Raw genomic sequence first — 23883 nt, 5'->3', positions numbered from 1 at the left:
AAAAAAACCTATTCATTCAAGGTATAGCAACTGCTTATAATAAATAAGTAATTATTATTTATTTATAAAGATATGATTGTAGACGGAATTGGTTAATGTAACTTTATGGATTGTTCAATGGGGTGTTAAATGTCATATCGGGAACTATATTTGATCTCGGCACCCAGAGAAACTTAAGAATAATTACTGACCTACCTATATTTATATATAAGGCCTGTGAAACTTTCATGTGCAACACAGAACGGATCTAAACCCTCTTTGTTTTGAAAATACATTTCAATTAAATAGCTATATGTATCGAATTCGAGATCCTGAGAAAGAAAATTGATGTCGTTGTCTGAAAATTAAATTAAAATTATCAATCCATACTAATATTATAAATGCGAAAGTAACACTGTCTGTCTCGCTTTCGCGTCAAAACTACTGGACCGATTTAAATGAAATTTGGCACACAAATAGTCTAGAGCCTGAGAAAGGACATAGGCTACTTTTTATTGCTACTTATTGAAAAAGTGCTGTAAGGGGTAGAAAAGGGGGATGAAAGGTTGTAAGTTGTTGAAAGTATTGTCATTTTTCGAACTATAAGCATAAAACTTATATTTTAGTCTGTATACTTATAAACTTACGTATCATGACAACAACTAAGGAGCGAATTTTGGAAATTCTACCCCTAAAGGGGTGAAATAGGGGTTGAACGTTTGTATGGAATTCCGTAATTTTTTAAGTTAGAAACATGAAACTTTATTTTTGAGATACTGATTAAAAATGGGTAAATATGTATTTAAGTGTTTTTTGATATTCTACCACTAAGGGGGTGAAATAAGGGTTGGAAGGTTTTATGAGAGTCAATCATTTTTTAAGTTAAAACAATGAAACTTTATTTTTGTGACACTGATTAAAAATGAGTAATTACGTAGTTAAGCATTTTTCGATATTTTACCTCTGAGGGGGTGAAATAAGGGATGAAAGTTTTTCTGGAAGTTCGTAATTTTTTTTTAAGTTAAAAATATGAGACTTTATTTTTGAGATATTGATTAAAAATGATTAAATATGTATTTAAGTCTTTAAACCTCCAAGGGATTTAATAGGGGTTGACATTTCTTATATAGCTTAGTCTGGTAGTCCGTCATTTTTGACGGTGCTACGGGTATACTAAGTACTAGTTTCTATAGCACTTAGTATACCCGTAGCACCATTGTAGTTTTTATTCATAAAAATACTCGTACTTTTGCCAGAATCGAGTACACAGTCTTTTCGAAAGGTCATCTTTGCTCTTGACATTCGTGTGACATCTACGTGTCCTAATATAAATTATTAATATAAGTCAACGAAAAAAATACATATCTGCTTAATAATTTCTTCAGTGTTATATTATTATTAAATTTAAACTAAGTAGAAAAAATCTGTGAAAAAATTGCACATAATAATCTATCTGCCTGACAATTATAATATTAAGATTGCGTATTTAATTATTTATTTCTTACGCAAATATTCACAAATATACGGGTATCATAACACTTTAAATACATGCGAAACATATTGGTCTATGTAAAATATCACTTGAATTGAATATTTTAGGGAGTTCAATGGATTGGTATAAAAATAACTTATTCAACAACAAAACCAATAATGAATTTTGTTGAAATTATGAAAGTCTCAGACAGTGTAAAAGTAACTAATAAAGTAATGCAGTACCTGTCTCTACAACTAAACCAAATTATGTGAAATTCCGAGGAGCCCTCACTTATAATAAAAAGTCAGGTAAGATATAAATAAAATATAATTAAACTAGCTGTTACCCGCGGTTTTGCTCGCGTAGAATATGAATATATTTACAAACTATCGGCCGGGAATCGAACCTGGGACCTCGGAGTGGCGTACCTATGAAAGCTGGTGTACACACTACTCGACCACGGAGGTCGTCAACCTGTATACATTATGTCACCCTCTACTTTTTCCCTTTAGGCGTAAAATATCCAGAAACGCTTAAATACGTATCAACTCATTTTTAATCGGTAGCCAAAAAATTTAATTTCATGTTCCTAACTTTAAAAATGACGGACTTCCAGACTAACCTATATACGAAATGTCAACCTCTATTTCTCCCCTTAGGCGTAAAATATCCAGAAACGCTTAAATACGTATCTACTCGTTTTTAATCAGTATCCCAAAAATAATTTTCATGTTATTGATTTAAAAAAATGACGGACTTCCATAAAAACTTTCATATACTAAGTGCTATAGAAACTATATGAAATGGGGATCAATATATATATTTATTACATAATACATTTAGTAGTCAACTTTAATCTACTAAAGAACTTATCATTATTGTATGGTTCTTATTATATTTAATTTCATTTTTAATGTACCATTTGTGCTTTTTACTTCTATCAATTATTTCAAGATTTACTCATTCTTTTTTATATCTATTGTAAGTTAGTTAAACTTTGTGAAGATTCTAGAAAGAATGCCGTTATATTTCAAACAAAATTGTTAACCTTACTTACGAACCTATTTAAATTTATTACTTTTTACCGATGGTAGGGGCTTGTGCCGGTTACCATTTACCAGTTATTCTACTATACCAATCAAAACTTAGCATGGCGTATTCCTGTTATTACATAGTGAGTGAGGCAGTATAATTATAAGCACAAGGGACATAACATCTTTGATATCGAGTTAGCAGAGTGTTAACCACTTGCTCGTACGCTCGCTTGTTGCTGCTTATATTAAAATAAACTATCAAAAAATGGTACTTATTTTAATATGGTATGGTTTATTTTAGATAGTTGATTATTATAAAATTTTATAAACAACACAGTTTCGAAATAAAATCCAGAATTACACAAGTCTAAGCTACGATTTATCCAATAAGTTTTTACAAACTTATTAATCTGTACACGTTACACGTTACGTATATTTTAATGAGTTAAAATATAATGGTTTATAGCGGTCTTGACCATGACTACTCGTTGATAATAAGAATTCATATCATAGAAGATTTTAAATTAACATGGTTATTTTTATTACTAACAGTATTTAAAATGGGATATTTACCATGTTTTTTATTTTTATTTGGTGGAGCTCGATATTTCGACATTATCTACGTAGATGTTGACGGATGGACACTTCTATTGCCGTCAACATCTACCCGCAAACGTCAGTCTCGTGAACAAGACATTCGTAGATAATGTCGAAATATCGAGCTCCACCAAATAAAAATAAAAAACATGGTAAATATCCCGTTTTAAATACTGTTCATATTATAGATATCCATGCAGCATTGCCAGAGATTTAATATACGATCTTAATACCTATTTGAATCGCGTTACCTTCACATCACACCTGTGTGTCTATTTTTATCTTACTATAAATAAAAACTATATTTCATACTTGACTTTTCCATCGAACAAAGCTTATGTTTGTATTAAAAATGTTTCAATAAAAACACAACCTTTAAGAGTTTTTGTAGTTTATTTTACAAATGGAAAGACTTAGTACAAGCCTCGTAATTATTCAGACAATTTTCTTTCTTCATTCAAATAGTTAACTATGTATCAGTATGACGAGTTAAAAAGCGACAACATATATACATATATATATTAGGGAGCAATACTGCCGCTAATAATAGAAGTACCCAATTACTGTCAGTTTATATAATTAATAATTACTATGTGCTAAAATAAGTGTTATCCTGTTAGCATTCCAATGTACGTATATTATTCAAATTGTTAAAATGTAAGTTTTTTGATAATTCATAATAAACAATAAAGTAGGTTTAGTGTTTTTATGCATAATCAAAATATTTCTGACAAACGTTAAATAAAAGATTCGATACGATAAAATCATTTGATCAATAACAAATAATTTTCTTTTTTTCACTACGAGATATATCACCATTTTATTCTAAGATATTCTATTTTGTTTATTTTCTCCTCTTTTTAAGTAAATTTGTCAATTAATTGATAAAAAATTTACTATTGATTTTTATCAATAGTATTTTTTTTTTATTTATTTATTAATTTATCATATTATTTAATAATTTATCATTATTTGAAATCGTGATTTAATTATTGGAATTATTTTATACATTTTTATGCAATAACTCGAAATTACATGTAACTTTAGAGGAAGAACAAATTAAGGTGAACAATTTACCATACTAGTATATAAATGTAGTCAAATATATGTAGATAGTTATAATAGCAAGGCTATTTTTTTCTTTGTGTTGAACCGGAAACAAAAAAAGAGAGCAATAACCCTCGTGTTTATTAGAATGTTATTGAAATAGTTTAAAACTACGTTTCGTTTTCATATACTTGGCTTGGTTAAAAATAGCAAATAAAATTGTCGCATATTTTGTGATAGAAGGTGCTGGTTCATTGGCAGGCCAGAAGCCGTCTTTACCAGAGACGTTTGTCTGTCACAGCTCATTACAGTCATTAGTGCACGACAGTTGAAGTTCAAGGAAAGCATTGTGAAACACAACGCTTTGTTTTTCGCAGGTAAGAGAAACTCTTCCACTTCAACTGAAACTTGGTAAAAAGTTAACGACAATAGATATTAAATATGAAATAATAGCGTTTAAACTAATTATATATAAAATAATTAAATGATTTCATGGCTTTTAAATTATTTAATTATGAAATCACGGTTATTTTTGTTTTAAAGTTTTTTTTTTAAATTATTTCTATTAATTCAAATATTTCATTAGAATTTTTTACAATAATACTTTCACAACATTTTATTGGTATTTTATACATTTTTTTAAATGAAACAATGTAGATTGTAGTCTATGTAGTGTACGTATTATGAATTTCATGAAACATTACAGGTGAGGTCGCAAGCTCTCGCGCCGCAGTGTGGGCGCGCCGCTCACCCGAGCTCAGTTAGAGTCCGGCCCCGCCGTCGCTCGCACGAACCTCTCCGCCGCACAAGGTATTATTGACTCATAAAGCTCAACGCTTCATGTAACATTTGCACTAATAAATGCTTTAGACATACGTGATTTTTTCATTCGTTTGTCACCTGATGACGTCCAAATCCATGACTAACTCTGCGCTCGAATATTCTGTTACAAAAATAATCAACATTACTTCATGATACTGAAAATAGCGCGTCTCATTTTCACGAATAGGTAGAATGCGCTCCGTCAGCGTGGAGAAAACTTTAGCGTGCATGTTGTAATTTCCTTTAATAACTTTAACAGTAGACGTAATAGAAGAGCACGTTAATTATTACTACATTATAGCATGTAGTTGATTAGTAAAAAATAAGATTTGTTTTAAAATATTGTAAAACTATTCTTGTACATGTGATTGTCCGGATGATACGACAGAAATATTTTCAACCTTGATGACGGTATTGTTAACCTTGTCTCAACCAACAGCTGTATTGGCATTTAAGCTATTCCAGTCATACTGTTTTTATTTTTCAAACTTCATGTAATATTTCAAATATTCTTGGCTTTGTTTACTTTACGTAGCCTTCTTATATTACGTGGAAATGATGTATATATATTTCAAACATATATAACATTAATCTTAATAATGGCATTTCAATTAATATGTTATTTTCAACGAACCAGCATATTGAGAAAATTAAAAAGAGTTTATCCTAGATGTTCTATCGTTCGTTAACTTTTCTTAATCATTCTCACAAATATAATGAAGAATAAAAATATGTTTGTTTGAATGATATATTTAGCTTTCACGTCATGATAGCTCTAGCTCTATATTTTAGAATATTTAAGTAATACAATAACAGAACACCTTTGATATAATTTTATGTAACAGCAAAGTTAATTACAAATTTATGAAGTTCAATGAGTTCATGGCAATTTGGTTGCGTTTGATTGTTTATTAAAAATGAAAAAAATATATGAACTAAACAAGAGAAATTTTAAATACTTGGAACATTGCTGTCATTATTAAACCAGCAGTTTTAGGAATATTAACAGATGCAAAAATAATCGCGGAATGCAATGTGTTTAAAGCAATGGATATAAGTCACATAGCTTAATAGTCTTAATTGTGTAGTGAAAACATGTTGCTGTATTATATTTAAAAATCGAATCGTCTGTTGGCGTATTCTTTAAATAACATATCTTTCAAGCATTAAATGCGAACTTTTTTAGTCGCGCCCACACATTTTCCGCAACACTCGTTGAATTATTATCTGAATAGACGTACGTGTAAGTACCAAATACATTTGTTGAGTATCTATGTCGAATATAATGGAGTGTAAATTTGAGTGCAATAAAACCCGGAGATCTAATTAGAATCGTCCTAATTATAAATAATAATTATACAAATTGCATTCCGAGGAATCCTAAACAAGTTTATGAGAAATTTAAATAAAATAAATATAACTGTGCATTAAAAATGAAAGACTTAGAAAAACATTGATAACATCTACGTTAATTTTATGGTAACATAAATATAATATTTAATTGTTATGACTTAATCATTGTAAGCGATATGAAATAAATTAGACGGCTCTAAGACAATTAGACTAATTTAGATATCGTTATAATTCCAAATCAAATAGTTGGCAATGTCCAAATCAAATCAAATCAAGTTTATTCAAGTAAACTTCACAACGAAGCGTTTTTAAATCGTCAATATTAAAATACTACCACCGTTTCGGAAAGCACCTTCCAGCGAGAAGAAACGGCAAGAAACTCACATAGTTGCTCTTTTCAAATAAACAGATTAACAATGCTGTTTTTTTACAATAATTAGTGTCCTGTGATGGACCCGAGCCTAAATCCAGGCGTTTTTTTCTAAAAAGTGCTCTTTTAATGAATAATAAGACTTATTTATTAATTTAGTCTTAATAAACTTTTAAATTTTAATTTCGTAAATGGTAAATTGGTTACATTTCCCGGTATCTTATTATATATGCGTATACCATTGCCCAAAAACGTTCTCTTTACCGTATGCAAACGGAAAGTAGGGGTTACAAGTTTATTCTTATTTCTTGTATTAATAGTATGTATATCAGCTTTTATGGAATACTTTTGTATATTCTTCTGTATAAACATTATATTATCATAAATGTCCGTATTGATAATTAGGTTATATTTTACGATTTAAAATTCACTAAAGAAAAGAAAAGATAACCAAACGAATAAAAATACAACGTATTTAAAACATGTCATTTCGAATATCTAACCGAAATATAATTGAAACTTAATATGCCTGTCTAGGCAAAATTCCTACAATAACATTAATTCTTATTCAAACTATATATAATCGATTAGTTGAATAAAGCAAATAGTAATCCACCCGAACGTAAAAATATGCTTGTATCAGTAAGTTTTCTCAAAGCTACCTGTCTCGCACGTGTTTCGGAAAAAATATTATAGCCATCGTCGTTGGTGCCAGGGCTAATAAAATCGTAATAAGACGTCGAGCTTCGTCTCTAACCCGAGGCATGAATCTTACGAGAGCGTAATAAAATTACCTCATGAGGAGGATAAAAATTGACAATCCAATTTTTCTTATGTCTAACGCGTAAATACATCTTTCCAATTAATGAGGATAATATTGACAGAATTGAATCGACAGAATTTTATTCTTATAAATATCACATTATATCTAAATAATAATATGATAAAAAACGATATAATAATTTTTGTTTGTGTATTTATTATATTATGTGCACATTTTAATGTCAAGTCACTTTGTTTTTTAATAAGAAAAAATCAAGAAAATTATTCTAATGTGAAAATTAATTAATAAGGAACTCGAAAGAAATATATATTTATGATATGTTATTTTTTCAGCGCAACGAACGAATTCAAAATGGCCACAGGTCCGAAGATAGTGCACAAGCAATTCAACTCGCCCATCGGCTTGTACTCCCAACAAAATATTAAGGAGACACTTAACAAGCACCTGCAGAACCTCGACAACGGCACTGTTGGGTTTGTAATACAAACAATACCTGGTTTCTCACTTAAAGGAGAGTTAACGTCCGACTAAGCCTAAACAAATAGCCTCTGAAGGGCGAACACAAATGCAAAACTTTAAATATTTCGAACATTGCTAAGTCCACACAAGATAAAATATAGTGTAGTTAAATACTAGAGGAGTGCTAGTATGCGTTACATATTTATTTCTGTTTTGAAAATTTATTTCAAAACTAACCAACCGTGTACCCGATGTGATTTATCATCGGTAACATTACACAAAAAACCCACCGTATTTTCTTTATTAATTATTCGATATTGTTAGTTATCTTGCTTTTAGACCGGTTTTTCGTATTTGGTATTTCATGACTTTCATTAATTACAATCCTTCATCATCTGGGTGATGAATTGTCAAGAACACTACCAATTTTTTTACTCTTTGTAGAAGCCTAAATGTCAAATTTCATATTCGAAACATCCGATGCCATTCCTTACAAGTTTTCGTCCCGTATTTAAGACACTTTGAATTTTGAAAAATCATTCCTTATTGCTCAATTTTAATAAAATAAATAAAATAAAATAGGGAATTTCATAAGGAATTCTTGTGAAAAATTACATCCCGTTTGACCAACTGGCTTAGGTTACATATTTTATATCTGTCAGTAATTTTAAAATTTTATTAAGTTGAAGGAAAGCTTACTTCTAAAAAATTAATAAAACTATTTTTATAATGTTAATGTACTGCAAAAAATAAAATTAACTGTTTGGTAAAGCTGGATAGTGTTCTCAATCCTTTATGAGAAGCAAAACGGCATACTCGTTATGTTTAGCAAACCACATATTATTTCGTTACTTACAATAAAATGACAGCATATATTTACCTGTATATGATTTAATAATGTAAATAAATAAATTATCAACGTACATAAAAATATAACAACGTTGTCTAATTAATCTACGTAGTTTCGCATATTCAGATTGGAACAAGTAAATCTTACAATTTATCAAAATATGTGTTTGAGTTAATTGTACATTTAGGTTTATTAACAACTAGCATTTAGGTTTATTGTACATAGTGACGCCAATTTAAACATATGATTTGTTAAAAGCAATCAAAAATACTTTCTGTTTTTGATAAGTGTCACATTGCAATTTTTCGAGTTCAAATTCAATTTCAAGTTCATATTTGCTTAAGATTATTTAATATAAATTTTATTCGCGTTTAAATATTTTAGCCAGCATATCTGATTTCATTTAATAAAGCGATACAATTAGCAAGCTAAGCATTACCCATACAGAATTAGGATGCTATTTTTGTGGCAAAAACACGTGTTCAACAGTTTCTGTTTTATCTGTCAAGGATATCGTGCCCTTGCCTTGCAAACGTCATTGCATTTACTGTTAATGGTTTTAAATGCATAAAATTTGATAATTATAAATTACAATTTAAATATTTTATTACTAATTTAATAATGAAATCACTAATTCATTTATTTAATTCAAATAATTAAAATACTACTATATCCGTCAGTACAAAAAATGTAAGTATGGGTCACGATCCAAATGACGTCATTTGTTAGAAATCCGTTTAAAAAAATTAAACAAAATAAATATTTTTCTTTAAACAGTTCAAAAGCAGACGAATGGATCTTAAAGAAACCGAGCGCTTTTCCCCATAGACAGTGTTTATATTATAAGAGGTTCTTCTAATAATTCTGAAGCGCTGCCAATGTTATTTAAGCTTTTAGACTCTCACTGAAACTACTTACTAGCACAATTTTGCATTACAAAGTAACGCTGCTCTCCAGTCGAAGTAAAGTAAAAAAGTTAGTTAAAAATAAAATACATTATAAGACTTGCTAAAAATAAAAATAAAAACTTACTAAATAATGATTCATTTGAAGATGTATAAAGGTGATATAAATATAAAATGCATAATGACGCAGCCTTTGATCACAATGACGCATTGGAATTTTATTTGGCACATTTAATGTATTGCGCTCAAGACAATGTACTTTAAATAGTAATCAACATAAAATGTGATGAACAATGCATTGCTCAATAAAGAGGCGAGGTAATAAAAGCGGTAAACTTCTTTTTACTTTAAAAAAATCGGATAAAATATTTCATAAGTTAGATTGTATTTTCAGCACCAATACAGTTTGCAAAATCTTATTTCAAGCAATTGAGTAAAATGAAGTTGCAAGCTCACATTTAATTACAGTTAATGTTATATAAAATCATACAAACATTATAAACGTGAATGTTTATTTGTTTGGATATTTGTTACTATTGACTTGACAGATCTTGATAAAAGTTGGGCTACAGTATATAAAACTATAAATATACTTAATATATAGACGTACTTAACTATTTCACGGATGCGTAGTTAGAATTTTACAGATGCTTCAATAGGCATTTTGGCGTCACGCGCGTTTTCACTCTCAGGTCACTGACATTTGTGTAGACGAAATTTAACTTCCCGTTTGCATTACATACATTCCCATATTGCTTTATGAAGAGACACCAAATTAATTTATCTAAATCCATGCTAACATTACAAATATTTTATGTAAATCTGGCCTAACTAACCTTTTTAGGGCTTTACCGCTTAACTAATTTTAACGAAATTCGAAGTTGAAAATGTGAATGGAATATTATGTAGCAAACAATTGAAGTTATATAATTAGTAATGAAAATTTTTCATAAATATATATTTTTATATTAAGTGTGAGATAAAATGATTACATATTTTAATGAAATCAGAAGATAATAAAAAAATCATTTTAAGTCCTAAAATATCTACTTCAATGCTAAAATACAAATTAAAGTACACTTAAATACTTAACACATTCCAAATTTATAAAGTACCAAGTGGTCATAAGTAATAGAAAATACATAATGCTTTTACAAAATACTGTACATATATTTATCCAGCATTACATAGTGACATGAAAATTTTAAAATAATAATCAATTAAACGCAGTGATTAACTAAGAATCAACACAGAGTTTAAACTTTAGGATAAAGAGATTTGAAGTTTGTAGGAGAACTGCGTTTTGCTGCATTGTTACATTTAAACATTAAAATCCGATTCCTTTTTGTTTTTTAACTTAATACCAGCGAGCCGCAACCTATAGTGCTAACTAATTGGCAAGGATAACAATTGGATAGAAATTATAAAAGATAAACTAATTAAATTAAAACAATTGTTTATATAACAGTATAATGTGTATTCAGCATTTGTCATTAAAGTTCATTATAACCATTGGTGCAGTTTTAACCGGGGTGTTACAAAAGAGTCGTGTGTAGTCAACACTCATATCGTAAACACTAGACATCGGTGCTGCCGACATGTGCGCCTGCGCAGTACGGCACGGCCTGTCGACGCATAATAATGCGTTTACGCGAAAATATATAAAATAACTTTTAAATTAAATTAAATCTATTAATTCATATAATAGTAATATTGTGGTTTTAAAGTACGTGTTATAAATATCGCGCTTGAAATGTATTTCCAAATCATAAAAAAATAAATTGCCGTCTGCTTTGCAACAAAACCAATAAAATAAAAATCATTAATACAGTTCTACTAATATAATAAAATTTATAAAAATATATACATAAGAAACATATTTAATTGGGTAAAGAATTATCAATAACAAAAAAATTCAATAAGTACCAGTCGGTATTTTACCGGCACTAATATATTAATAATAATTATATTAATTATAGTGAAGTAATTATTAATTAAACAATAATTATTTGTAAACGCAATATGGCTGTAGTCCTTGAAAGGAATACGTAAGTATTTTATAAGATTAAACACATATTTCTATTAAATTAATTATAATTTATCGTAGCATGATAGATTAGAAATATTTTGGATATATTATAAAATTTGATAATAATTAACAAAAAAAAATTTATATTTTTCACATTACCTACTACCGAGGGCGTATGAATGTAATTTCGTTTATAATTAAAACGACAAGACCATAAGTTACTGATTACTAATAATAGCGATACTATTAGATATAACACGGTGCACTATTGTAAGTTTATGATATTTACTCTAGAGAGAAAACGGGGCGAGAGCTCGGTGACGGGTGAACTAAAATAATGTGAACTTTTCCTTAATCATATAAATAGTTTAAAATAGACGCTTTCTGTTTCTGTTGGTATCTCCGTAAAATATTTTGTAAAATGGCTGAACGCTTACTTAAGGCGTTAGTCAGCGCTACCAAAACTTTACGAGATACATCAAAACAAAGTACCAAAATTTTACTACAGAAAAATCCGCGACAAGCATGTTTTTTTAAGGTAAAATAAATAGTAAAATACATTATATGGAATTATACAGTACAATAAGGTTGACATTCTAATGGATACTTTAGATTATATCTCTTTTTTTCAAGATATGGATTGTGATTTCATAATAAAATTATTATTCATATTTATCACTTATGACATACCTGCGTTGATACTTTTATAAATAATAAATTTAAAAAACCCTATAAAATAAATTACCTTTTAAATATTTTCAAATAAATAGCACCCGTGCGAAGTCGGGGCAGGTCGCTTGTAATATATAAAATCAATATGTATCTTCTGAATTTTTTTGTCTTTGATCTTGTGTGGTTCGAACACTCAGATTGACAATTATTGTGCTGTTATTCGTAACAAATATAAAATAATATACGAGGCCACTAAATATTGAAACGTAGCTGATTAGATGATTGATTATTGCACCAACGCAAATATTTATCAATATTTTATTGTTTTAATATTTATATATAATAATAATAATGGGTTTGTTTATATTGTGTCATCGCACATGATTTATATGACACTGACACACGATCTCGTTACCAATAAAGGTACCGAGGTGAACGCAAACCTGATTCTATATATGACCTCAATTGTAAATATTGCGAGAACAAGACCACTGGAAAACTTATAAATAATAATATATATATATATAAAACTCAATTAAATGTCATAATCATATTTTGCAATACGCATAAAGTTACCGAGAAGTCAAATTACATTTTTGTCGTGTACGAGAACAAGTATCGTTTATATACTGAGATAAAAATCTCAGTAATATAATAAATCAATCAAAGTATCCAGGCGACTGTTGAGCTAATGTTCTTCGAAACAAACGAACACATCTTTGTTCGGTATATTCTTTTTGCAATGATTTATGGGATGCTTTAGTAAATAATTATACCCGTATTTTTGGATATGCTATTACTGTACTGTAGATATGTGGAACCGAGACGACATAGTTTTATCTTGTTACTGAAATATCTTATACTAAATGTTTTTTAATTTAAATTATCCAAACCTTAATTGATACTTTATTTCAAAATCTTAAAATGTCTATAACTAAACGTCTAGTTACATTTTTTCGAAATATTAAAGCGAGGAAGATATATGTAATTCAGATCTTTTTTTTTCATTACATTTAGTAATTACTCTTATTTTGTTTTATTTGCTAAATAAATTAGCTTAAGAATGTTAAATTTCCAACCTGAAAATATAATTAAGCACAATATAATTAATTAACTCTAATGACAATTAGAGTTTGTTCTAAGCGTCCATTCATATAGATTGATAGAATTCGAAACTGCGAAATACAATCAACGCTTTGTCACAAGTTCTTGCGCCGATTTCCCACGACAAGTTTCCTGTATCGCTCTATAAAGTTACGTTTTTGTAATCGACTTTCCGAATACCATTGGAAATTTATTCATTGAATACAGAGAAAATTTCTATTACACGTTTTATTACATCTTTTGTATCCAAGCTTTTCATTTTTTATATATTCAATAAATCTTCCTTAGTAACAGCGTAACTACAGGTACAAAAGAGATACCATCTTAGTTTTCAAGGTTGGGTGCATTAACTATGTAGGGGATGTTACCATCAGTTAGACCATTCGTCAGTCTATTTACCTATTTGAAATAAAAATAATAATAATGATAAAAAATATAGATTTTTTATCGAAATATCGGAAGATCTTGTTAATGTTTTATAATTAAAGAATATCCAATTCAAGCCAACATGGTAATTGAGAAATACAAAACTTCTGTTTTTTTGCAGTATTGACTTTAACAACCCTGTAAACGACAAGCCGGCAAATCTTGCCAATTCAGCCGTTCTGCGTATGCTCGAGGAAGAAGAACGAAACCGGAAAGGCTTACCAAGTGAGTACACTAATATCATATAGCTCATATACTTATTCTATAAACAATGCCATTTTATAATCGAAACAAAAATTATTATTACAATAATTTCATGATGTATAATATGTAGAATTGAAGTAAAAATTTAATACAATAGACGTATGTTTTGGTCATTGAGTGGCATTGTGATTCAGTCAAAGTCCCTGCTAACGTTTTCAAATAAATGCTTTGTCAGAATTAGACCCCACCCAAATCCAGGCGATATTGGAGAATCTCGTTTACACCAAGCGAAGATTTGACCAGGTGTGGCCGCCTAAAAAGACGAAATCCGACCGTTGTTGGAACGGCCAAGTCAACTCTACGTCATATATTTACTCAGAGCTAATGAAGGCTACTAAAGGTACCCTTGGTGGTGGAGAATCAAATTAATATACCACTCGCACATAGCACATGTAACAAATGAAAATTTAATGTTATTCGAATAGAGCATCGAGTCCATGTAGTCTAGCACACATTTAACGTCTCTGAGTCACAAGTATGTTGCTTGCGAAGTGCAATAAGATGTAAAAATAAACATGATATCCTATTGGATAGGATTGGAAGGTTTATCTATTGATAAACCTTGATGTTTTAATACGAGACTACCGACTGAAACAATTTAAACCTTGTAATTTCGAAGTAAATAACAGTTTTTTTTTAATCTATTTCTGCCTAAAAGTTAATGCCCTAATATTCTAATAATAAATACGACTGACTCAAAAACTAATGTCATTATAACACGTCATTTTTTGAGAAGTACTTGTTGTGAAAATTGATCATTGGCGTAAGAAAAGCTTGGCAAGAATTTTAAAATATTTTGTATGGGAACTTCGTGCGTTACTTTGTTATTGTTAGTAGATATCTAAGTGCGAACGAAACTCAACGAAAATGTTTGACACAGTAGTGATCGGTAAAGTGAATTTCATTCTAAATTTGAATACCGTTTTAATTTTTTTTGTCGCTTAATATCATATTTACAAATGTTATCCTTATTAAAACAACATTTTAACCCATAAATCTTTTCGAGATTACATTTTCGTGTGTATAATATATATACGATTATTAAATTAATTATTCAATATACAATTTATATACAAAAAATATGGATATGATAATAATGTTTCCGTAATAAACTTTCTTGGATTTTAAGTCAAATATTTGTAATTTAGAAATTAAATAGATTTATTATAGAAGTGTCATAATACTAAATTTAATAAGAAGGTCATTTGGTTTTTACACTTAGGTAAGTAATGTTACAACGAAATAATGTAAGGGGTTTTTTTTTGTAATTATATCAGTTACACTAGTCTATAATAAATTTTGTATGACGTAACGTGTAACTATTTTTGATAACCCTCGCGATAACTTTTGCGAGCGTTCTATGAATCAATGGCTAATATTAAACCGCACTGAAAAGTTGCAAGCGAATACCTGTTGCCTCCAACACGTGAACACTTACACCGTTAATACATTTACGAATTTAATATATATAAAATGATTTCTTCTTTATCTGTTGATATTGAAATCACAGTAAATATATATCGAGATTCAAGACTTCCAGTTGGTAACACATTCAGTAATTTTAAAGACTAATTCTACGTTAAACGTCAATTTATCAATGTACAAATATTAAATTGAATTTTTTAGTAAAATATATGATCTCTAATAACGCTAACCGAGCATCAACCCCAAAATAGATTAAAAATAATTTTATAATCTCAAATAATTACGCTGACATGATTAATGTTATTATAAATATTGCATGACATTATGTGGTTGCCAATTAACCTTGTAATTGCAGTTACTTTTATACCTACATATTATGTAGTCATAATTATGACAAAATTAAATTGACAAAAAAATATATTGAAGAAAAACATTTTGAATATATTATATATAAATTTCGTTATCATTTCGTTTAGATCTAGATATTATATTAATTTGAATGAATTAATACTCAATAGGGACGTAAATAACAATTTAAATAAGTACAGTTTGTGAACAATCACTATTTCAGTCGTATGATGTGTCAACGTTGCGTGTCATTTGTTTTTATGCCAAATATAATAGCAATGAGTCAATGAGTTAAGTAGGAACTAAAAAACATCTGTCACAGAATAGTCTCTCGAACATCATAAATACTCCTTAAAAGGTACTCAAGAGAAGTTTACCCTAATAGTTATGACTGAGAGTGTCAGTATTAACTATGTTGTATATAATTTATGTAGATTTCGAGGTTCAATGGGCTAGATAATTAAGAATGATGGCCGTGTATCATAATAATCTAAGGACAACAAAGCCGCCAGTTCGAATCAAGGTTTACGGTTCCGAGGCATACAAAATTATATATTGCTGAATCATGTAGAGGTCTATAATTATACCATTGCATGAAAAATAAGATTATTCATACAGAATACTTTACATTAATACACTTTGAATATTGTAATGAGTTTGTTCAATCCTCAAATTAAAAATTACTGATTATATTAAGGTAAGTATTTATTTATATAAAAGATAAGCGCGAAAGAGACACGAGCTGTATCATAGAGGTGTGGTGTCTCGAAATAGGTGTATGTATTGGATATTTCCTCGCCTACACACCTGGCAAGAATCGAGAACTCATACGTAGTCCTGACCTGCCAGCGGCAAGACTGACGTGCTTCTTAATACCGTGAGTCTCACATATTCGAAATTACTTTGATATACCATCGGTATTATTAACTTACAGTGAGTAAGACTGTCATACGGTTCTTATTTTTAGAGAAAAATTTAAAATGTTGATAATAATAAATAATTTATCAATTTTCTTTGAAATTATCTGAAGAAGCTTTTAAACGAACTTGTTGCTTTTAGATAATGTGACTTGTGAAACGATTTTATTTTTATTTACCGTATGAACAGTACACAGAGATAAAGAATTATATTTAATATTATTAAAAGTTTAATTGCCACAAGAATCCCTCAAATGCACGCGGAGTGCCTTCCGTCGCTGATATGGAACCGAATTCACAGTTCCATTTCATTAAATGTTAACAAACACACAATAAAATGTTTGAAGACACAATTTATTTTCTATTCTATTTAGCGCGAGTTATAATTTCATTTTAAATCGTCTATGTAAATTTATAATGTAGAAAAATATTACACTTTTTATAACATATCAATTACATACTTTGACATCCATATAAGCCGAAACAAAATGTATGATATATGATTATTTAAAGAATGGATACTAATGGAAAACAATAACAAGTTCCTGCTAAATTATTCTTGTTGGAGAAAAATGTTAGTTATACGCATCTTGCTTGCTGTTTTTCATGTAAAATCATATTTCAAAGACACGTAACACGTATCCTCTATTAAATTCACTTTGCACATGTATAAATATTCGTCACAAATGAAAAACGGTTATTTTTTCTTCGATCCTCTGGCGCAAATCCAAAAACACTTTGGGCCAAGCTAATTTAAAGCAGAATGTGTCATAATAAGTAACTCAGTATTGTACACTGAATGTGTGGTCTCCAGATAACATCGCAACCAGCCAGATCGTACGTGTCTATAGATACAATTAGCATCTTACAATGACTATTTCTACAATATGCAAATATTTCAATTATAATGAAAACCGATGTTCATTTTCTTGGTTCTTTTTTTATTCTGGAACAAAAAATAGCTGCGAGTCAGTCAGTCAGTTGTAATATTTTTTAACACTAGTTAACATTGTTTCAGGCCAAAAGAAAGTAGTTTGGCCCCCAGCGCCCGAAACAAACGGATATCACCAGCAGCAGGTAATTATTTAGTATCTATTAAATACTTTTTGTACATACAGAAAAGAAGTTATAGAAGCCAGCTGCACATAAATCGCTTAAACGTAGATTGCACAATAATAGCATGAAAAATTATAATAAACCATCAAGTTGATATAATGTACAAAAATAATTCAATACCGTTTTAAAATAAAACCTATTTTTTTTAAATAATTTCAACATTTCGATGAACTTTGACAACAGTTTTGTTAATGTTCCGCAAACACTTTACACGAATATTGTTTATAATTATTTTTTATAATACAGGTAGGTATTTATATTATAAGCAAATGGGCGACCTGATGGTAACTGGTCATCACCGCCCATTGGATATAGACATTGGCGTTGTTCATAAACATTCCTTACAACGCCGGTTGCCCATCAAACAGAGAGCGAGGAGATATTTTCCCTCTCACCAGTATAACCGGAATAAAACAAACTAAACTAAGTCTTGCAGTTTGGCGGTAGAATAACTGATGAACATGCGGTAACATAAATTAAAAATACTTAACACTATAAATTATAAAAAAATAATAATAAATAAATATATTAAATTTAGTTATTATATTATTATGTTCAATATACAATTTACAATAGGTACTTATAAAAACTACTAATATTTACATTTATAAAAAATCTCTCAAGTTTTTATTAGTTAAGTATATGTTTATTATTTCTATTTTTGCGGCTGATATTTTAAAATATTCTATTATTTTATATCTGTGTAAATAAAAAAGGATAGTCCACATTGTTACATTTATGCCCTACAGCAGAGTCCTGCAAACTACAACAACGCACAGCATTCTCCGTCCCAGCAACAATTTTCCCCACAGCAACAATATTCTCCACAACCTCAGCAACAACCTCAATACCACGCTCAATATCAACCTCCCCAAGTCCAACCCCAAAACCAGTATCCCCAGTCTTACCAAGCGGCTCAGTCGCAACCTGCTCATTGTGAAGGACGGCGTCAAGAAGCCACAGGGCTAAGTAAGCTGATCCCTGTGGGGCCAGGTGTAACCGCTTCCCCAGTCGCCCCGTCTTATCGCCAGGGTCCACTATCGCCTAGCGCGCAACCTTACCGGCAACAACAGAGCCGCTGGGCACCCGTTCCGGCCCCCACTTCCCCCCAGGTAGAGTGTTGTCTCAGATTGTTCGCGGAAGATGCACGCATGACCTCATGACAACGTTATTTACCTATTCATATTTTTGTAGCTCTATGCAATATGTTAATATTAATAATTTTCTCAACGATAATCTCTGAATGTTTTTTCATTAGGCCGCATATTATAGCTTAAATGAAAATTGAAAAAGCATGCCAACAACGACTCTTATATAAAGTGTTGTGACTGTTTTATATAATAACATCTTCTAGAAGTTTACAGTGAACAAGTGAATGGTTTCGCATCAGGTACAATTGTACTCACTACTGTGTAGTAAGTACAATTGAGTACTGACGATTTGACAAGCAATATTCATAGAATATTCACATTGTATTGACGGTATTCACTTCGTCGATAAGAAGACTTCATTGTTTTCTTCTACTTTCTAGATCATACACTTGAGAATTTGTATTTACTTAGATTAATTTATGTGCCATCGTTATTAACAATGCAAGGTATTCATTTTAAAATTATATGGTAACGCCCAAATAAATAACCTTTATACACTATCGCCACTTACATATGTATTTACACTATTTACTTACTTAACACTTATTATAGACGCTAGACAATAAATATATTAAAAAATACAGAAGATAACTAAGTAAAAAAGGTATACTTATCCACAGAAGAGTCACTGTTTTTAAAAGTGAACATTATTATTGTATAAACACAATATTCTTATAAATATAATAATGAGCCACGATCTAACAAATCGAGTAAATAGTCTGATCATTGATATGATAATTATTAATCAACTAATCTTCAGTACAAAAATGAGACAAAGCCGTTAAAACTATTAACAATATACACGCAAATTAGCCCATAATATTTCACAAGTTTATTACGGAGTGCTAATTTCGTATCCATTATTAGTTTTCGGTAGTTGTATAGTAATATTTCTGGCTCCCATAGCACACGATTAAATTTACAATTTTATATCAACATTTTTATTCACAATTTACAGCCTCAATACAATCAACCACAGTATTCGCCGCAAGCGCAATACTCACCACAGCCGCAGTACTCTGAGCCTGTGTACCAACCACAACAGAAACCCTTTGAGCCACCACCGACAACCATAACATTGCGCCCGCAACCTCCCGTACACCAACAACCTTCGCCGGTATTTGCTAGCCAACCCGCTACAGCTTCGTTCAAAGGTATAATACAATTTATTTATCGTCATAAAATAGTTAGCCAATAGCAACTAATTTCTTTATAAGATGGGACCAATGCCAGATTGTCCTTACTCGCGGGTATTTTTACCATGAAATGATTTAGCTTTTGAAAGAAACAGTTGCATGTATGTAATATAACTGTGATTATACTCAAATAAAATATGGGATTTTTTTAAATTCATTATTAAAGGTGGAATTTATAAAATTGGAAGAGCACTATGCCTTGAATTTGACATCATTATTATAATTGATTTTTCCTATTGTAATGCAAATTAATAAAAAATATGTCGTAGACTAAATATTATGATTTGAAATTATACTGACGGATCTGGAATTATACATCAAAAATACAGAGGTTTTATTAAAATTACCACATTCGTTTTCTCAATTATTCTTATACTTTATACGACATTCAGATATATTTTTATGCGATGTTTAAACAATGTATATTTTGGAAAATTGTCAACCATAAATTTTATCGTTAGATTTGCGAAGTAACATATTATTAAAAATCTTGTGTGTTTTATTGGTGCCTTTGAAGCTGCAAGTAATAAAGCTTACAATAACAGTATAAAAGCATGTAATTTTCTTCGAAACAACTTCGCACACACCACTTCGTCGATGCAAGTATATTGTTTTTAAAACTGCTTTTTTATATGTCTCCGCAAAGCTTTTCAAAAGTGACTCGTAACACGTAAAAGCTTTCATATTACACCAGAAAAATATGGTTCTTAGAGTTTATGGAATACTAAAAGAAACATCAAAATGTTTTTCGTAAGCACACCGGTAACTACAATACTTGCTGTAAATCGATTTTGCAAAACAAGTCGCTAATTATAAAATTTATTAAACGTAACTTAACTTCAATTGGAATAACCTATCAAAATAATAATAATAAGTTATTTAATTTCTCACTAAAACATGTGTAACGTAGGATTATTGGGTAATGTATAAATTAAAAATAATATTTTAGATACCTTTATAGGGTGGCACTTGAGATAAACTTAGGGGAAAAAGTTATATAAGAAGTCACCGGTACAATACCAATTTTTTTTTACAATAACATTTATTATGTATTTCACTTTTAGTATTTTTGATGTAATTTTTACGTTGCAAAATACGCACTAATGTTTTTTTTCTTTTTGAACAGGAGGCATAAACATGCGTGGGGATCAGAAGTGGCCGCCACAATCTGTGAAAGAGGCAGTGGCTGCAGAAAATGAGGCGAGGAGACAACTCGCGAAAGGACCTGCTTGCAGACCACGCAAGGTAATTTCTAATTAAATTTAAATAAATTTGAAACTGTTAAGCAAGGTATTAATTTTAAATTTAAAAAACATATAATTGATGCTCTTTACACGAAAATCTAAACATTGAAATATTTATAAATATTATGTTAGAATTTCATGATATTCTTCATGTAATTAAGAATGCAGTAAGTACAGCCAAGTTTCTGTCTCCGATTGAAACGTTTACCACTAAAAACAGTACATCAAAATTCCTTCGTAATCTAGAATGAAATGACTGTATTTTTTGAAACAAGAAAATGGTAACCTTTGTACATATAGAGTGCTTAACCCTGTACCCGAAGCTTCCTTGTACCTACTACTAACAAAATAATGAAAACATAACAAATAATCAAACCGATTGATGAATTTAAACAAATTATATATCGAAAGTTTCCAATCACATAAAAGACGGACACATGTAGATGTAATGATTCCTTAATTTTTGAACGAAACCGTTATCTGTTTTAGCTGCGGCAGTTTTCGCTTGCCGAATTACTTGCCATGAACGAGGTCTAAGCTTCGGTCGCGTTTCGACTCGCTTGCTAGTCGGTATATGCCGGCCTTTAATATCCCATTTGTAAGTGATGCTACGGACATGTGTGACTGTTTTGTCAAAAAACTTCTATTAACTCAAGCACTTTCTTAAATAAATCGGTAGACGTAACAAGCTAACGCGTTTAGATATTATAGAAAAATTAAAATTTAGAATCACATACCTAATTGGCTATACACATTCGAATCGTATAAACATTAATAATTATTATCTATCTCTGTTTCTCTTAATTAGGCTTGACATTACAGAAGCTTACCAACTCGGATCAGTCACTTGCATGTCGCTAAATGTAGTCATTCGATATTATTATCAACGTCTAATTATTTTATTCCTCGTCTTAGTAGCTCAACGATGCCCGCAAATATGTAGGCTATTAAGCATGTATCGGTAGTTCTGCGGTAAGATGGCCATCTTTGTAAAAGTACGAGTTTCACAATTTTAATCCCGGCCTCTTACGCTATCGTTGTGCCTGCTGGCACCATAATTAAGCGTTAAACATGTACTAGAGAACTAGTTTAACGTCTAATTGAAGGAAACAATTACAATATTATTAATAATCTTATAATAATCTTTTAATATCAAACTTGATGTTACAGGTGAAAAAGGACTACTCATCCTTCTTCTCGCAACATGCCTTAAACCACAGTTACACCAGCTACCGCGTCCCACCAGGCACACAACACATTGACGGCCAGTCAGGACAATCCTCGTATTAAAATAGAATGTACCTATAGGGATATGTTCATTTGTTGTCACAGAAAAGCTCACTAACACCGTCCCTATGGTATGGTGCTCATGTTAGTTCTCTCTAATCATGATTCGAATTTCATTTGTCTATAATCAAATTAAACTAAAATAAAAAAGAACACATTAGTCAATAGAAATTCGAATATCATCATCAGTGTCATGTTCATGTTTTAAAATGGCTGTCCTAACACGGACATCAAGTTTAAGTACTTGTAAAGGCTTTTGTGTATTAAAGTCTTCGTGCATGTGCTTGATTGGATAAAACCACAATCAGTACATAATATAGGTATTATTTATTTTATATACATATTAATCATTATGTAGCTTGTAAGGTAAGGTAATTGTAAAAAAATACCGTATCGCGCTTAAATTTGTCATTATCTCACTTTAATTTTAAATTAATAATGTAACGATCAATGTGAATGTACACACCACGCATGTGCGGCTTTAAAAATGCGAACATTTGCGAATTTAAGCTTTTTTAACCAATTTCCTAAAATTTTCTGTAACAATGATTTTAAAAATAGTCTCGGATTTATTTCTCTATTGTTATTAAGACAGTCAAAGTTGACTCAAGGTTTTTGTTTGGCTAAGCTTTATGTGTATGCACCTAGGCAACATGAAATCTGAATCAATGTGTAAATAAATAGTTCAATTTAATCTATTTTTAATGCAAAGTGTCATTTATATTTTATTTAATAAACATTATTAAAGCCAATGTTTTTGTATATTTTATTTTTTAAGATGTATTATTATAATTTATCAGTCAAAGCATATTTATTTATTACAATCATAATTGCATAAGAGGCAACAGGCGCCTGTATCGCTAATTAAGCTGTTTCTTCTAGGGAACTTTTGGTCAGAGTACGGATTATGAAATATACGGAAACTAAAAGAATTTGAAGTCGCGAATCGTTATGAGAGCTACCAATCAATATACATTAAAAATATATAATTAGCTGATCGCAATCCTCTGCTGCACGTGGGATTCGTTTT

General features: G+C 30.0%; 2 protein-coding genes across 7 annotated transcripts in view; one reads left to right on the top strand and one right to left on the bottom strand.

Annotated features, from left to right (window-relative positions):
* LOC113401338 (probable E3 ubiquitin-protein ligase HERC4) overlaps window positions 1-23883 on the bottom strand; it is a 333429-nt gene that overhangs the window by 292367 nt on the left and 17179 nt on the right. The window lies entirely within an intron of this gene.
* On the top strand, window positions 4377-23605 carry LOC113401339 (uncharacterized protein). 4 transcript variants are annotated; one of them, XR_010309177.1, is made up of 11 exons: window positions 4377-4508; window positions 4838-4941; window positions 7793-7933; window positions 14027-14130; window positions 14345-14509; window positions 17878-17936; window positions 18725-19087; window positions 20085-20280; window positions 21449-21567; window positions 22056-22164; window positions 22737-23605. XR_010309177.1 is itself a non-coding variant. In XM_026641197.2 (10 exons), exons 3-10 carry the CDS (start codon window positions 7812-7814, stop codon window positions 22854-22856), a joined length of 1248 nt encoding a protein of 415 aa, XP_026496982.1. In that variant the 5' UTR covers window positions 4380-4508; window positions 4838-4941; window positions 7793-7811; the 3' UTR covers window positions 22857-23605. The 4 variants fall into 4 exon arrangements, 3 of the variants coding, with proteins under 3 accessions (XP_026496982.1, XP_026496986.1, XP_026496985.1); XM_026641197.2 differs by lacking the exon at window positions 22056-22164 and having other exon boundaries at window positions 4380-4508; XM_026641201.2 differs by lacking the exons at window positions 14345-14509; window positions 22056-22164 and having other exon boundaries at window positions 4388-4508.

Source organism: Vanessa tameamea, chromosome 7 (assembly GCF_037043105.1).
Source record: "Vanessa tameamea isolate UH-Manoa-2023 chromosome 7, ilVanTame1 primary haplotype, whole genome shotgun sequence".
Classification (NCBI taxonomy): domain Eukaryota; kingdom Metazoa; phylum Arthropoda; class Insecta; order Lepidoptera; family Nymphalidae; genus Vanessa; species Vanessa tameamea.
This window is presented reverse-complemented; position numbering and strand designations above follow the sequence as displayed.

Excerpts from the sequence above, each read along its gene's own strand:
- LOC113401339 (XM_026641197.2), top strand. The coding sequence starts at position 7,812 with ATGGCCACAGGTCCGAAGATAGTGCACAAGCAATTCAACTCGCCCATC. Across the intron at positions 7,934-14,026 it reads CTCGACAACGGCACTGTTGG|TATTGACTTTAACAACCCTG; the intron begins GTTTGTAATACA and ends GTTTTTTTGCAG. Across the intron at positions 14,131-14,344 it reads AAACCGGAAAGGCTTACCAA|AATTAGACCCCACCCAAATC; the intron begins GTGAGTACACTA and ends ATGCTTTGTCAG.